This window comes from Monodelphis domestica, chromosome 7 (genome assembly GCF_027887165.1).
Source record: "Monodelphis domestica isolate mMonDom1 chromosome 7, mMonDom1.pri, whole genome shotgun sequence".
In the NCBI taxonomy this organism is placed as follows: domain Eukaryota; kingdom Metazoa; phylum Chordata; class Mammalia; order Didelphimorphia; family Didelphidae; genus Monodelphis; species Monodelphis domestica.
The window spans coordinates 130,882,554-130,900,987 of NC_077233.1; the positions used below are offsets into that span (position 1 = coordinate 130,882,554).

At 36.0% G+C, this 18,434-nt stretch overlaps 1 protein-coding gene across 8 annotated transcripts in view; it reads left to right on the forward strand.

The window, feature by feature from the left end:
• The window catches only part of LOC100017234 (phospholipid-transporting ATPase ABCA3-like), a 351,884-nt gene that overhangs the window by 198,514 nt on the left and 134,936 nt on the right, over positions 1 to 18,434 (forward strand). For all 8 annotated transcript variants that reach the window (XR_470380.3, XM_056805469.1, XM_016424232.2 and 5 more), the window contains one exon: positions 14,593 to 14,691. Coding sequence is in view for 7 of the 8 variants with exons in the window: in XM_056805469.1 (XP_056661447.1) it covers positions 14,593 to 14,691 (99 nt within the window). In the remaining variant the exon portion in view is untranslated. The remainder of the gene's footprint in view (positions 1 to 14,592; positions 14,692 to 18,434) is intronic.

The window sequence follows — 18,434 nt, forward strand, 5'->3', positions numbered from 1 at the left end:
ACTGTTTTTACTCTGATGCCTTGCAATGCTGAGAATGTGTCTCATATTTAGAATTGATGCTATATTATTTTGATATTGGGTAATTCTAATTAATTTGCTTTTTGGATAAAGTAGCAGTAATGTGCTTTACATACAATTTTTTAACTTTATACAGGTTTTTAAATAATGGCTGCTAATTTTTATCCTTGTTGACCTTATGTCCTGTTTAAAAATTTTTAATGATTTCTACATATTTAAAATTTGAATATATATGAAAGTTTTCTAAAGCATATGCCAATTGATGTTGGTCAATTAAAAATTTGCACTGATTTTTAATTTTGCTTTTGATAATATTCAATATTTGCCATAAAAACTTGTAACCTGAGGTGTAGGCGTATGGATCAATTTATGAAACTGCTGAATTAAGTTTCCTTCCCAGATCCAAATAATTTTGTTAGTGAGTCACATGGTTGCAAGAGTCCATGAGGATTTACCTCTGAAAACCTTGATAAATTTGTGTTTATACCTTGGTTTTTGGCCTACAGTTATACAACAATTCTTTTTAAAATATTATTACAGATAAAATATCTCCTGTAGCATATGACAAAAGTCTTTCTCTGACTTTTTAACTTTAAAACTTTGCCTTATAAGAAATACAATTGGACCTTCTTATGTAATTTTGCCATGTCCAATCCAAATTAAGACAATTTAATTTTTTAAATTTTGCTTCATAATAATACCATCTTTTAGCAAAGATCTGTTTGAAAGACATAACAGGTTTATACCTTTACATTTAAATAATATTCTTCCTGGATTCTCTGGTGCTGCTTCAAAAGACCTGTTCCTTTTAGAAATGTTAAACTGGTGGAGAGGTTTGCTGATAAGAAAGTCTTTTTGCTCGTTTGTCCTCATGAGAGCAAAATGTCTGTTTGCTTCCTAGTTAGGGCAAACACGTGCTCTGCTTTTTTAAAGCTGGTGTTCCTTTAGGTGCTTAAGGAATAGTTTTCATGCTTTGATACGATCTTATGGTCCTTATGTGAGGGATCGTCTCCTCACAGCACTTTAACCTTATAGCCTAAAGTGTAGCCCTTGTAGCCCAAAGTGATGAAAAGTTTGCTCTAAGTTTAATCGATGCTCATTAAGCTTTCACCATTCACCTGTGCCAGGTAACTTCTGGTAGATGACCGTGTTATGGCACAGAGTTACGATTTTTGGCTTTTTTCTTGCCTCACTTTTGCAATAAGCAATGTTTAAGTAAAGAAATTTCTTGCCATGAATTTATATTAATTGATAAGAATGGTTTGGTTCTAGGACTTGTCTGTTTTGGTCTTATCTAGCCCCGTATGCTTTAGCTAGAAGCTTAATACTCTGCTTTGAATTTCTATAGGAGTCAGGATTTCAATGGCCGTAGGCTGAATTAAACTTCCGTCTGTACTATTGGAATCATTTCTTAAGTTTTGTAGAAGAAACATTTCTACCTGCTTATTTCTGTAAATATTAAATGGTCATAATACTACATTAAGCATGGGTGGAGGCAGAGGTTGACATAGAATATTTCTGTCTGTTTCTGCAGCAACAGACAGGGGAGAGAGAGCAAGGATAGATCAGTCAGCTAAAGAAAGTGAGTTAAGTATATTGTTAGTATCTTTAGTGAAAGGAAGAGCAAAAGACTGAAAGATAAGTCAATCCTCCTTGTTTAATGTAGCACTTTAATTAGAATCCGTGTGCTCTTAGCAGCAGGTAATATTTTTCTTAATTTCCAATCATCTGGTGTAAAATTTGTTGCTAAAGAGTTTTGATCAGCTCTGTAATGCTGAGAGCTTCCCATATTTTTGCATGCTATGGCACAATCTAGAAATCCTGCTTCTCCTTTGCAGGGGGCTATCTGTAGCCTCCTTATTGCCCTTTTGGCTTGCAGAGTTCTGTGGGGGAGGGGGCGGGCTGCACAAGACAAGAAGCCTTAAAGGATGAAAGTGGCTGGAGAAAGCTGAAAGCTTCCAAGGAAGGGACTTCCTCTTGAATCTGGAAAGATCCTTCTACCTTATGATCGGGATGCTGAAATGGCTTTGCATTTAACGCCCTTTGCCTCATTTCCCACGTTTTAAAAGGTAGAGGAGGGAGCAGTGAGCCAAACGCATTGAACGTCATGGCTTCTGCGCTTTTTAAAATGGAATCCTCCATAGTGAAAAGATTAGGAGAAAGTGTTAGACTTGCCAATGGCGCTCTCTCGGCCATCTGCCCTAAGAGATAGGTTTGAGCAGAGGCTTTTTCCTCCACAGGTGGAGGGACCTTCGGCATTTTGAGAATTAGGGTTAGACTGAGGCTTGGCATTCTAGCAAGATGCCTAAAATCTGCACAGGTTGTGCCATCAAGGCCATCCTTGTAGTTTCCCAAGTATTCCAACTGACTTGCGATATTTTGTCTTTCTTTCTGATACTGCCTCGTTTTTTCTTTTACCAATCAGATCTCATAGCTGCACTTTGGGAACTCCCCTTGCTGGGAATTCAGATTTTGCTTCAGTGCCTATTTAAGCAATGCTTCAGAGATCTCAATTCCTTTCTGTTCAGTCAGAGACATTAACCATCTAAGGTGACGAGTGTATGATGAGGCTTATGGACCCGTGGTTCTAAATAATTTCTTAAAATAAGAAATTGAAATAAAAGACGTTTCTCACCTTCAGAGGCCACCTGCAAGGTCATGCCTTTGTGATTCCGTACCTCAGTGATCGCTCCTCAAGTTGCACGTGCTTGAATGCCTGTGACAAAGGAATTTCGCTCCCAAATCCGGGGTGCCAAGTGTGGGGTTTTCCTTAATGGACTTCCCTGACCAGCAGGGTCCCACAAGGGAAGGGGCTCACCTTTGTGATGGGACCCGAGGAGAGGTAGGAACCGAGAACCAGGGTGGAAATGAAAGACACCGACAAATCAGTGATTGGATAGGGCAGGCAACCCCTATGATTTTCCTTAAGGCGGAAAATGAGGATAATGGAATACAAGGTGGTTGAGGAGATTAAGATAGAGAATGCAGGCCGAGATGGTTACAGCCTCGGGGAAGGAGAAGGTCAAGAAGAGAGAGACATAGTCATTGAGGAGCCCAGTGGAGCTCCATGGAAGGGAGAAAGGCCAAGAGGAAGTTCATGGGATTGCCTCTGAATTTATTCATGTCCTGCTTGGGCGGTACTCCCAAGGACGTAGTAACCACATCACAAAGTATAGACAATTAAGATTGGGTGGCAAGGTAGAGGGAACACCTTTGGGCATGTAGATTGCAAACTGCACTTTCCTGGGGAATTGACTCCGAGCATGCTAATGAGTTTGTCTTAGCCAAGGGCCGCATGGCCAGTTCAAGGTTACATTCACAAGCCTCATTGGTATAACCTTATGCTTGGAGACACAGTAGCCATACAGTCATTTATATTTCATAGATGTGAATATGCTTGGGATGCTACAGGATCATTTATCAATACATGAAAGACAGGTAATTTCTCATGTATAATTCAAGCTATTATATAATGTGTTGTTAAGTATTCGATAGAGCTCCATTTCTATAGTCTGTAATGATGTATTAAATATTTTATATCTTTGCATTATTTATATTGATCACTAATATCCATGAAAAAGAAAAAGAACAGGTCAATTAACTAGGCATACAACTAAATGTATCAAGTTCATTCTATAGGCCTACTACATCTATTCCACAGAGTTCTAAGGTACCCTGAGTACTTTGTGATTCTTTCTTCATACTGCCATTGGCTGTTTCCTCCTCACTCCTCCTTTAATAGCACCCAAGTGCCATTTAATCATATAATATATGTTAGCTTTTACAAAGGGATATTTACTTTAGAAAGGAAAATTCAAAGATATAACAAGAATAAAATACAAGCATTTTTCCTCCTGCAGGGACTCTCCTTTTCATCATCTTCCTCTTTATCATAGTTCAAACATAGTACTGATCCCAATAAATTAATGTCCAAAATAGCACCACTTCCACTGGGCTGAGGCCCCATAGGTAATGTAAAACTTTGATCCTAAGGGCATCAGTACTATATTGGCTAACAACCCAGAGTTTGGAGCACCAGGATGCTGAGGAGCCCTCTGGTCCATTTGAAATTCACAAGGTTGGACACTTCATTTCCCTTACCTATCAGAGAAAAACAGAGTCCAAGGACTGAAACTTTTACAAGGTCATATGGCTTCAAAGGGGAGAAGCCTTAAAGAACTCTGACCTTAATATAATATAATATATGATATGATATTATATGATATGATATAATTAATATAATATAATATAATCTCTCACCCAATGTATTGACTTATAGAGAGTCCATGAGGTACAACAGTGAAGCTAGAGAATGGCCAAAGGGGCATAAGCTAAGACTGATGGGCTTTTTAAAATGACATTGTAGCAACTCAAAGAGCCTCATCTTGGATTACATTACTGTAACTGACTATCCAAGTATACTCTACCATCCCTCCATGGTATTTTTCTTCCACATTGCCACAACTCTTCTAGCAAGAAATATTCTTAGTTTTTCCATTTGGTATGATGCATTCAAGAGTCATTCCATGCATGTATCAGTCCACCATTACATTAAAACACTAGAAAACCAACAAATTTAAAAGTCAAATAAAAAATACAAATTCTGAAAATCAAAGAAGAGACTTAAGAACTTAAAAGTAAAAATATCCATTTAATTTATGAATAAAATGAAAATGTGACTTTTAGAAACTATAAAATATAACAATGTAAAAAATTATAAAATAAATCACCATTAGCAGATTAAAGATAAGTCTTCCTGACTCCAGACTAGATACTCTGTCTGCTGCTCCATCTATCTGCTCAGCTAACAGAATTACCAAAGAATAAAAATACCCCCATTCCTGATGGATTCACAGGAGAATTCTATTAAACTTTTAGAGAATGGTACCTATATTTCAAAATTTGAAAAAGCTAGTACTCTACCAGAATCCTGTTATGAGACAAATAGTCTTACTTTCTGTGTTAGTATCAGTCCTAATTTAGAAGAGCAGCAAGGGATAGTCAATTAGGGTTAAGTAATTTGCCCAGGGTCACACAGGTTAGGAAGCATCTGAGGTCAAATTTGTACTTAGGTACTCCTGACTCCAGACCTTGCACTCTGTCCACTCCGCTACCTCGCTGCCCTAAATAAAGTCTTAATATCTAAAACAAGGAAAGGAAAAAAAGGAAAATTGTAGGCCAGTATCATTAATAAATATTGACTCAATTTTTTTTTATAATCTATCAGTCTGACTACCGCAATTTAGCCATTCCTCACAAACAAGTAGTACTCACACCAGTGATAGAAAATTAATTCAACACTAGGAAAACAATCAGCACAAAACATTAATCAACTTATTAAGAACCAGACCATCCCAAACCACATGATTAATACATGGAGATGGAGCCAAGGGAGCAGAGAAGAAGCAGAGTAAACTAGAACCACTCTGAAATCCTCTAATTAACCTTAAAATAACACTATAAAATGAATACTGGAGTGAAAGAAGCAACAAGAGGGCAGAGTAAAACAACTTTCCTGAAGAAATAAACTTGAAAAGTAGGCAGAGAGGATCTGGCTCACTGGAGTGAGAGGGAAGTATAGCCCCACAGTAAGATCATATGAAGGAATACTGACAGAATCAAACAACAAAACCCATACACTTCTACTGTTCCAAGTTCTGAACCAGGACCAAAGCCAACTTCGCGGCCTTGAGACCATGCAAAAGCCAACAGCAATACAGCACACATCCCTTTAAGTTCCAAACCCCAGCCCCAGCCTGTAGTGAGACCCCTACTTCCTAGCACAGGGCATTCCATGGTGTGCCTAGGCTGGTTCAGGCCAAGAGTGAGGCTCTGAGCCCCAACCCAAGCTCAAACTGAGGGCCCAAGCCTCAGTGCAAGGCTGTTAACAGGGAGCCATGCTGGTGTAAGACAAAGGTGAGGCCCAGAGCCCTTGCCAAAGCTTGCAGTGAGAGCCTTAACTCCAGAAAAAAGCAATCCACTGTATTCCTGGTCTATGTAAGCCCAAAGAGAGCCCCAGAGCCCCAGCCCAAATCTGCATTGAGGACCTGATCCCCTGTGCAAGGCAGTCTGAAGTGCTCCTGACCTATGTAAGAGTAGAATGGCACCCAAAGCCCCTGCCCAAACCTGAGGCTGGACCCAGCACAAGATAGCTCAAAGGCTCTGAGCTCTGCAAGTCATCAGTAGCCCCAGGAGGAGATCAGTAGTGAGAGATGACTTTTAGAACTCCCACCCCACAGGCCATCAAACCATCTTGGAAGAACTGAAAGTTGCAGAAACCACAAAAGAGACCTAACCATAGCAGCAAGGAAAAAATGGAGCTTAAAAGAGTGTCCTTTCTCACCTGAGAAAAGAGCCCACCTTTAAGATAAAAGTGAGAATCAAGAAAAAGACTAGAAAAATGAGCAAACATCAAAAAAAAAATCTTAAGCATAGAATATTTTTATGGAGACAAAATAGAGCAAGGCACAGACCCATGTAAAAATTAAAATTAGTGTGAAGTAATAAAATATTATATTTTAAGAGATTTATTAGTGATCATTAGAAGTAAAGGAATAATATGGATACGAAATAAAACCAACCATGTGCCCATGGCTAATCAGCCTGTTCAAAAACCCCTGTGCTTACCACCATCAAAGTCTTGGACAGGAAGCCAAAGAAGCCAGAGCAGGCACCCCCACTGAATTTATCTCCTGTCCACAGGAAGTGTGTAATGACAGGAAGTCAGTGGGCTCCCAGGAAATGTAGGTATTTTTAGGATAACGCATTTTCAATTATACATCTCCCCGATGATCATTGGAAGGCTCCTCTCCCCAGTTGATCATTTAACATAATCAACTTTTAAATTACAATAATTTGGGGATAAAAGGGAAAAGAACAAACCCATGATTTCTAGGCACGTTGACAAAAAGCCAATGGGGGTAGTTCCCATCAGCATAAGAGTTTACATACAAAACAAATGCATTGAACCCCATACAGTTCAAATCACCACATCCCAAAGTTCATTCTGGATCTTCTGAGGCAGCATGTTGTACTGCATCTTCATGGTGCTTTCTCCAAACAGTTCACTTTCTAGATTCAGAGAGGTAGTATGTTTCTTATCCTAAAACTACTCTCAAAAGAATTTAAAATTTGCATGTTAGAATAATAATAATATATTTGCCTCTGAATAGGATGTTGAAAAACACAGGGATAACTTGGGGATGCATGGCTGAGTTATGAGGTATATGAATCAATTGGCAATGAAATAAAAAACATCAAAAAATTCAAATTAAAGAGAAAACAATAACTTCTGGATGAAATATAGAATATCAAAGTCTTATGTGTAAAAATTCTAAGTCCAGGAAGATAAACCTATAATAGGTCCTTGAATCAGGTCCCAATGAAAGTGATTTATGTAATTATGCATTTATCTAGTCAGTAGCCAGGACTACAGAAAGTTTGCCACACTATGAAAAGCAGAAAAGGAACTAGATTTTAGCAGCAAATGGGAGCCATGATGGAGCCAGAATTGAGATACTTGGTAGAATGTGGGACAAGGAAGACCTGCCTTTAACATATATCAAAACAGTCACATTCTCAAACCCCAAACAAGTTCAAGTCCTCTTTTCTTGGCTCAAAATTACATCAATCCCACTGGGATTGGTTGATCTCTTTGACCTTGTGCTTGATTGACACTATGCAAGTAGCTTTGTGCTTCTTTGGCACAGTGCAATAGCTCTTTTTGTATTCTCTTCTTCTGGAATCAGAAAGAATCATTAAGCAAAGTCCCATAATTTTTAAACAATCAATGGCATCATTGTTATAGTCTAAAGCTTTTGGGGTTATTCATTCACATTAGGGAAAATGTATTTTAAACTTATATTACTGCAAAATAAAAAAAGAAAGAAAGAAAAACCTCAATACTGGTGACATGTGCTTCAAATACAAAAAGGAGAGGAAAAATAAAACTAAAATACTATATTGCACATGCAAGCAAAAAAAATTAATAAAAAAGTTTTTTAAATCAAAAATATATAGCTTACAATCATTGACACACTGTGTCAGCTAAGAAAAGGTAGAATGCAAAAGTTTCTCACCCAAAAATGAGATCCATTTCCTCCTTCAACTTGGCCATGAACCACTGTGTGAGTGCAAATGATTTTTTACAAAGTAACAGTTTTTTATAAAGAACAGTAGTACAACAGATAGTGCACATTTGAGAAGTTTCAAAATCCCCAAAGTTATAATAGTCCATTTAATGACAATAGCAAACAAATCCACTATCATTAGGATTCACATTGGTCTGCTGAATGACATTAAAAAAAAAAAAACCTTAGAAGCTAATGGATACTTGTCACAAGTTTTTCAGGTGCAGCAATCTTTCAACCTTGGCTGAGATATTTTTTAAAATTCTATTACTGCCATCATTAAAAAATGTAGTAGGGGAGTCTAGGAAAAAACCAAAACTCTGTACTCTTCATGTTGAGTCTAAAAATGTCACCAAGAATCTAGATCATTCTGGTGGGAGGGGAGAGTAAGCTGAAGAGTTACAAATGAGAGATGCTCCCTCTTGGGAGCCATCCAGGTGTACCATGCCCTAGGAACAACTTCCCAGTTCCTCTGGTATGAGATTGTTATGTCTCACCCATTACATTTTAGAAATGTGGAGGTGGGGATATAATTGCACTTCACTTCAGCTACTAAAATGGATCCTTTGGCTCTTGTTACAAATAACTTAGAGACAGGTAAGATGATCAGTCAGAACTATTGAAAAAAATCTAAAAATCATGTCTGAAGACCCCTTAAAATCAATGTGAGATATTTAACTCATTAAATTTTCCAAAGATTGTTAACCAGGTTGATGGAGTCTACCCATCATCTATGTAACAATTAACAAATGCAAAATGGAAGAAAAAGTTGTTTTTATGGGCTTATATGATGATATTTTGTTCAGTATAGTTATAGGGGGAAAGTAACAGAATATATCCAATAGTTAAAACACAGTAGATTAAAATGATTCAGTGTAACAATAGTATTGACTACATTAATATATGAACTTAAAACAACAAAATTAAATCTTAAAGCAGACAATCAGCAAAATACAATGAAATACAGAGACTTTTATAAAACAATGGGGTCTTAAAAGTCTTAAAATTTTCACCTCCATACTCTTTAAAGTTCCTTTCTCTATCCATTCATATTCCTTTTGTCACACTGCTGGGATCTAACAGAGTACGGGAGAATTCCTCCCAACATAGTGTGATGGAATCCCAAATTAATTTTAGATCCTGGGCTGGCCCAAATGGCTAGGGGTTGTAGGAAGATGAATTTCTCCCCTGAATCTCAGGCAAGATAATTGAAAGTGCCAGTGCACCCAGGAATGGTAGGAAGAAAAAAAACATCCTAAAATTGGAAGCTGTTTGAAATAGGTAACACATTGCTCTTTCTTAGAGTGTGACATTCTTGCAATTTTACCTCCTGTGTGGAAGAGTAAACTTCCTTCTCCTTTCCTGCTGAGGTAAAATTCTAGGGAGCAATTTGTTTCCCCTGCCACATGGACAGGGAGTTTGGAGGGTAATTGTTGCCTAAGGGAAACACACTCTGGTTTTTACCAGCTTCCCAGAGATTGGCTCCAAGGACTCCCAGCTTGTGAGTCCTGAAGACACAGGGGCAGCTACCAGCAGTACAGCAAGATCAGCAATAGCAGCCAGGGGCCAGAGCAGGAGCAAACAGTATCAGGAAAAGAAGCAGGCTGCTGGGGTTTAGCAGCAGGAGCAAGTGGTATCAGGAGCAGCAATGCCAGAGGCAGCAGCAAAGAAGGCTGCTTATGCAGATGGGTGAGAGAAGTGGCTTATCCCTTCTCCACCAAGTCCCTCCAACTAAAACAGCTGGGCCACTAGGGCAGGTGACCAGTAAAAAGTAGGAACAGCAAAAGTAAGGCAGCAGCTCCAAGAGAGCTCGGAATTCTCTGGGAGTAAAGCTGGGGGCAAAAAGCCATGGCAGAAGAAACGTGGCATAAAAAAAATTATCTAGGCTATTTTAAAAAATTGAGAATTCTTTCCTCCAACTTCTGGTCATAGGAGACAAGTGAGAGCAAAGCAGCTACATGCAGAACTTCAAAGAAAAATGTGAATTGGTCTCATCCTCTGGAAGAGCTCAGAAAGGATTTCAAAAATCAATTAAGAGAGGCAGAGCACAAAAGGGGAAGATAAATGAAAACAGTGAAAAGCAGAATTGGTCAAAAGGAAAAAGAAGTACAAAAATCCAATGAAGAAAAGATTTTTTTTTTAAAGTAGAATGGACCAAATGGAAAAGGAACTTCAAAAATTCATGAAATAAAATCATTTCTTAAAAATTAAAATTAGACAAGTAGAAGCTAATACCTTTGTGAGACATAAAGAAATGATAAAACAAAATCAAAATAATGAAAAAATAAAAGAAAATGTGATGTATCTCATTTAAAAAACAACTAACCTAGAAAATAGATCCAGGAGAGACAATTTAAGAAGTATTAAACTACCTGAAATCCATGGGGGAAAAAGGTTAGACATCATATTATTAGATGTCAAATTACATATTTTCATTGGTGTCATATTTTTTAATAAGAGGGTAAATTAGTAATTGAAAGAATCTATAGATCACCACCTAAAATAAATTCTTAAGTGACAACTCATAGGAATATTATAGCTAAATTCAAGAGTTCCCGGGCCAAGGAGAAAATGGTCCAAACAGTCAGAAAGAAGTAATTAAAATATTATGGAGCTACAGTCAGGATTATATAGGACTTGGCAGCTTCCACATTAAAGGATCATAAAGCTTGTATAATGATATTCCAGAAGGCAAAAGAACTAGGTTTGCAACCCAGAATCCCCTACCCAGCACATCTTAGTATATTCTTTCAGGGCAAATAATAATAATTTAATAAAATGTAAGATTTCGAAGCATCCCTGATGAAAAGACAAAGGCTACCACTCTTATAGTGTTGTTCATCTTTTGTTTTGAAGAAGACCAATGACATAATGGGATGATGTCCTGACTTGCTGATGAATAGGACTTAAGTGAGGCAGAGTAGCACAAAGTCATCAACCTCACTCTTTCTTCCAGAGTCATCCAAGTCCAGTGGCAAAAATCAAGATGACTGATGATGGACTGGGATGCAGTGGATGATCCTGGAATCTTTGATGTCTGATGAAGCTCTATGTGCTCCATGATTCCTGTTTCAGCCACATTCATAATCACTGGACCAAATTTTTCTCATCTGCTCATTCTGCCAAGTCTTCACATGCTTAGGGGGAATATTCCTCTAATTCACTAGCTAGTTTGAGATCTTTTAGTTACCCTCAACCTGGTTTAACCTATCAGCAGAGATGGTTTTACCAAAGTGTGGCTGCTGTACATGCTACAGCTTCTTGAAGGCAAAGATGAGAAGCAGGTAAAAGATAAACACCAAAGAATGAGCAGCCCTGAAGAGGGCTCATCAAACCCTCACATCAGAGGTGCTAGTCCTCCCTGAACACCTCATACACCTTATTGTCATACTTAAAACTACAAAGAAAAGGCACAGAAAATTCTTTTAAAGATATCCAATATAATCCAACATTAAATATCTGTTCTAATCTAATAAACTCCTACTATACCAGGTACTGTGCTAAGCACTAGGAATAAAATTTTAAAAAGAAAGTCAGTCCCTGACCTCTAATGAAATGGGAGATAGCATATAAAAAGAGTTTGGAAACCAAGAAGGTCAGCAGATATTGAGGAGAGTGAGCTAAAAAAGTGCAGTTTCTCTCTTCTATAAAGAAAAACATTGGTATTTCATTCTCTAGCTCTCCAATAAGAGGGTAAAGGAGACTGTGGAAGTCGATGTCAGTCAAGGCTTCAGTTAGCACCATGGTGATACAATTAGAGGTGAGGAGTTTAACTTGGGACCAACATCTTTTTCCAAAGTGTTGAATCCAGGTAACACAACAAATTCAGAGTAGAAAAGACCACCATAAAAAGCATCTATCTAAAACCAAAAACATCCTTTGTGATGTGAATATTCTAGGACTTTTTCACCTTATATAATTAATGTGAAAGAAATGCAAGGATGTCTTCTCTCCACAATATTATTTTATAAGGTTCTAAAAATGCTAAAAATAGTAATAAAACGAGAAATAAAAGTCATAAAAGATACATATAAAGAAAATAAAATTGTCTTTATTTGTTAACAGTAACCTGTAAAATTCTATAGAATTCCCAGAGATACAAGTTGAGACAAATAATAGTTTCAGAAGCAAATTTGCAGGTTATAAAACAAATCGTCAGAAATCAACAGCAATTTTAGATAATTACAATCCAAGGATCAATAATAAAAAGGTAAATTCCATTCCAAATAACTAAAAATTATATAAACTCTCTAGAAAGCAATTACTAAAGCCTCCCCAAAATTTGTATAGATTCAATAACTAAGTATGATTTTTAATATGAAGGTTACATATCCATATAGAATGTACTATGGAATGTAGTGTAAGGTATTGGTTGAGGCCTAATTTCTGCCAGATTGCTTTTTAATTTTCCCTATAGTTTTTGAAGAATAAGGAGTCTTCTCTTAGGTAATTTATATTTTTCACTTTATCAAACACTCAACAAGTTCCATTGTTTCTGATTTTTCCTTCACTAGTCTGTGCCATTGATTTTTTTTCTCTATTTTTTGAACCAACAACAGATGTTTTTTTTTAAATAACTGCTGGTTTATAATATAGTTTGAAGTCCATATGTACTATTTCAATACCCTTTAAATCCTTTTATTATTTCACCTGATACTTTAGAACTTTTGTTTTTCCAAATGAATTTTATTATTTTTATCAAATTCTACAAAGTTTTATGTAACTGGGAGAGCCATCGGTGTTTCATATTGCACATGGTTTGGGACTTTTTGTTCAGTGTATTCATTAGTTATGCTGATTTTTTCTCATTAAACTAATACTATTTGTTATGTGATGGGAGGGCTCCATGGGAGAAGGGAGGGGAAAGGATTTGGGAATAAAGGCCTGATATTCAAACTTTATAAGTGATATAAATATTTAAGAATGTTAGCCATTTCCCCAAGTAGATTAATGCACATATGAGATGAACAGGTAGTTCTAAAGAAAAAATAAAAGTAATCAATCAATTAAATGAACCAATTAAAAATACTTAAGATCACTTATAAATTAGAGAAATTAAATTTAGAAGTTCTATTCCTTACATTGTAGTTTGTAGAAGATGTTTAAAAAAATATAAATCATAGATGTTGGAGGGGTAATATGTGGGAAGAAACCACACTGGTGCACTGTGAAATGTTGGTTAAGCTGTGAATTGGTTAGAAAGCAATTTAGAACTATGTGCAAAAAAAACCTCTCGGTTGCCCTTTGATAGCAATTACACAGCATCATTCATAGGTCTATACCTCAAAGAGATCAAAGAAAAAAGAAAAAGACATTCTTTTGACAGATGTTCAAAAATATAGCAATTCTTGTTGTAGCAGAAAACTGGAAACAAAGGAGTGTCCGTTGATTGGAAAATGGCTAACCAAATTATGATATATGAATGTAACTTAAGATTTTTGCATTTTAAGATATTCAGTAGGAAAGTGAGAGTTGTTTGAACAGATCCAAAAAAACGTGAGAACTAAGAAAACAATTTGTATAATAACATTATAAAGAAAAATAACTTCAAAAACCTTTAAAACTCTTATCAATTGATCAACTAACCATGATTCCATAGGACTAATGATGAACCACATTATTTACTGACAGGAATAATGAACTCATAGTGCAGAATGGAACATACATTTTTGGACAGCAAATTTCTGGGTTAATTTTTCTTTATTATACTTATTTATTCCACAAATTGTGTTTCTTTTTTCATTTTGGGAAGGACTTAGCAATAATATGAATTAAGAATAAAAATTAAAAAGGCAAATAATTGGACCTTGACATAGTAAGCTTTTGTGAATTATATATTACTGTTTTGAGGATTGATTGTATGAAAAAGGGCTTGCTTATTTTTTAAATCTTGGGTATCGGTATGTATGAGGGATTAGAGGAAGGAAAAGAGTCAAGGGCTTTATCAATAATTCAAATATGAAGTAATAAAGAACTTGATTAATATGGATGGGAGAAGTGAGAGGAACAATTATTTAAGAATGTGTTGTACTGAATATAAATGTTCCCTTTGTGGGAACAGTGTGCTTACATAGTGTTCTTGATTCTCCAAAGTCATAATGTTAATACATTACAAGGCATGCTTCATCTTCTCTTTGAAAGTAATAATATTGACTCATAATACTCAGCTTTATTTTAGAAATAAAATCTGGATTTTTGCATCTTCAGAAGTTTTGGATTGTAGAAATCATTTCAGTGGGGCTAGCAGTCTCTAATTCTCAGACCTCCTCTATGCCAAACTTTGAAATATTATATCTCATTTTATCAAAACATGAATATAATGGTGTCTTTATGACATAAATAAGGCTCCTTGAACATCAAAAAGAGAGATGATTTTAAATTATTTTAAAGGAAGTTTCTTTCCACTCTTTTTTACCTCATCTTACCTCATCTTTTATCCTTCCAGTTTTGAAGCTCTATTTACTGAACTGGAAGAGAGACAGGAAGAGCTAGGCATTGCCAGCTATGGTGCCTCTGTCACTACTATGGAAGAAGTCTTCCTTAAGTGAGTATGGATAAGTAACAAAACTTTGGATTTTATTATTTTTAACAATTATGTCATTAGGGGTAAAGAGAGGTTAGTGTACAACTTTCCAAATGAATTCACAACAGAATCATTTCTGGTCTTCCAGAGGATGAATTTTCCATTGTACATTTATCACAATTTAATGACCAAAGAAAATTCAATTCAATTAGATGTGATGGTATACCAAGTTAATCTAAGAAAATCAACTAAAAAGCTAGAGGAAATAATTTACAACTTAATCAAAGTTTCAGGGTATAAAATAAACCCATATAAATCATCATCATTCCTATACATTTCCAACAAAAACCAGCAGCAAGAGTTGGAAACAGAAACTCTACTTAAAATCACTCTAGACAATATAAAATATTTGGTTATCTATTTGCTAAGACAAATTTAAGAATGATGTGAATAAAACTACAAAACACTTCTCACACAAATAAAACTAAATCTAAACAATTGGGAAAAAATTAATTGTTCTAGGATGGGACGCGCTAATATAATAAAAATGACAATTCTACCTAAAGTCATTTGCTTATCCCATCCTATACCTATCAAACTACCAAAAAACTTTTTTATACAATTAGAAAAAAATAATTACAAAGTCAATTCAATTAGAGACACATTTAATGAACATATACTATGTACAAGATGTAAAGATAAATAGGGATGAAGACTAGACCTGTAATTTTATTGTCAGAAGGAACTACCAGGTAAGTTACTTCCCATTTCCAATGCAGGTTAGCACCTCATCTGAACTTTAGTTTCAGATAATTGCCTAGAGCACTGAGAGATTAAATGACTTAACCAAGATCACTTAACCATTATATAAGAGGTCTTCCTGACTTCAAAACCTATTCTCTGTCCATTAGACCTGACTGCTTCTCATTTACAAAGATAAATAAGATGTTAAATTCAGCAAAACATTTGTTAAGCACCATCTATATATATTTTTACACCAAAAAATAAAGCAATAGAATTCCTTGTCCCCCATAGGAGAAATCAAGTTATACTATACCCCCCCAAATATATTAGAAACAAATACTCTTAAACAAAGTAGAATGTGATAAACATTTAAAAGATGCATAAACAAAATGCTTTGAGGATTCATAGGAAAGAAGGAAAATCTCTAGATGTGATGAAGGGCTGGAGAAATCAGAGAAGTTCCAAAGTAGTTCAAATTGTTTAGAAATAAAGAGATGTCTGTGCTGAGCTCCTTTCCTAAAAGGAGGTTTTGGAGTTCATGTTTCCATAACTCTAATCATAGGATCAAAGGGTAGTTATGAGATATGAGTACCAAGGCTTTAGTGCTGTGGGGTGGGCCATCCTCCCACAGGGGATGGGGTCTTGGAGGTAGGACAGTGACAACAGAATGATGAATGGAACACAGCTTTCTATTCAATCCCCAGCACAGGTTTCACAGGATAAATTACTCCACCTTGGCTGAGGCTTGTATTTATTTTATACCCTCATGATCACACATCTATTTGTCACACAGTTTCATTCTCAACATACATGTCTCATAGAACCTAAAAACAGACACGAAGCCTAAGGAAATAGTCAACAAAACATTGTTGTTAAGAGCAGGGTCAGAAAGAATCAACATGACCTTGTTATAGGTTGGGAATTCAGAGCACAGATTTGCCAGAGGTTTTGCGCCTAGAAAAGAGGGTCCTATCTAAGTGGACATATAAGAATCCTTAGGTTTAATTTTGTAAATGGGATTTCCTGGTAATATTCTTGGGAGACAGAGTGAGACATCTGTATTAACCCTGCAAGAATGTTGCTCTCATGTATTTTTCCTGGGACTGAGTAAGAATAATAATCATAGCAATTCCAATAATAAGGGCATGTTAATAAGGAAAGTCACTTGGGGGCGGGGGGGGGGGGGGAATCAGTGGATGTTTACATCCTTCCATGTGTGACTCTGTCAAACAGTGTGGTCTTTGATGGCTCCTGGCGTTTTTGTGCATTAAATCAGCAGAGGGGCAAGCTTATAATTCATAGGATGAGAAAAATAAAAAATAAACAAATAAATGGAAAAATGAATGAATGAGTAAATAAATAAATAAACAAGGAAACAAGAAGAAAAGAAGAAAGCCACAACTGAAAGCTTCTGTGGGAATAAGGATCAAATGGAAGAGGATGACAGTGAATAAACATAAAGAAAAGCCTTATTAAAAAAAAAAACAGGGAACTTAATGCAAGCTCTGGAGGAGCTCAGAAAAGGATTTAAAAATCAAATAAGACAAGTTGAATAAAAATGGCAAAATAGGTCTTCTGGAAACAAAGGCACAGACATTGAAAGCCAGAACTGACCTGTTGGGAAAAGATAATTAATAAATAAACAAATAAACAAACAAATAAATAAAGAGGAAAATTATATAAATGAATTGACCAAAAGGAAAAGGAAAATCAAAAGATCATAGAAGCATTTTAGTCTTTAAAAATTAGAATTGGGCAATTAGAAACTAATGACTTCACAAGACAACAAGAAAAAATAAAGCAAAATCAAAAGAATGAAAAAATTGAAGATAATATGAAATACCTCACTGAGAAAACAACTGACATGGAAAATACATCAAGGAGAGACAATTTAAGAAAAAAATATACTAGACATAATTCTATAGGAAATTATAAAAAAAAACTGCCCTGATATTCTTGAACAAGAGGGTAAAATAGAGATTGAAAGAATCCACAGATCACCTCCTGCATTAAATCCCCAAATGATAATTCCCAGGAATGTTATAGCCAAACTCAAGAACTTCCAAGCCAAGGATAAGGTACTACAAGCTACTAAAAAGAAACAATTCATATATCATGGAGCTCTAGTCAGGATTACATAGGATCTGGCTGCATCCACACTGAACAACGAGGAGGCATGAAATATGATATTCTGGAAGGCAAGGGAACTGGGTCTACAACCAAAAACTAGCTACCCAGAAAATTGAGTATAATCTTTTAGGGGAAAGTATGGTCATTTAATAAAATAGATTTCCAAGCATTCCTGGAAAAAAAAACAGACTTAAACAGAAAGTTTGATGCCCAATCACAGAATTCAAGAGAATCACTAAAAGGTAAATAAGAAAGAGAAAAAAAATTAAGGGCTTCAGTAAGGTTAAATGACATGTATTCTCATATGGAAAGATGATATTTGTAACTCTTAAAAATTGGTATCATCATTATATTAGCTAGAAGAAGTATACATAGAGGGTGTGGTGGTAAGCTGTATAGGATGATATGTTCAAAATTATATTAAAAAACTAGAGGTGAAAAAGAGGATAATACTAAGAGAAAAAATGTAAAGGGGGTAAAATATATTTCATAAATAAGCACATAGAACAGGGGGAGGGGGCCAATAGAATGGAAGGGAGGAAGAAGTTGGCAACAGGTAATACTTAAATCTTGAGCTCATTGGAATTGACCCAGAGAGGGAAGAACAGTCAGATCCATTGAGATATAGAATTGTATCTTGCCCTATGGAGAAGTAGAAGGGTAATAAGAAATGGGATGGTGGGGAGGGGAGTAATACAAGGGAGGGAGGGCATTCAAAAGGCCTTATAGTAAGTAGGAAATAATAAGAAGGGAGGATGTGGGAAGGGGATTAATATAAGGGAGGGGAAAGGGGGAAAACTGACTAAAAGCAAATCACTGGAGGGGACAGTAAAAAGGAAAAGAGAAAAGGTAGGATTCAAGGAGAAAGTCAAAATGGAGGGGAATACACA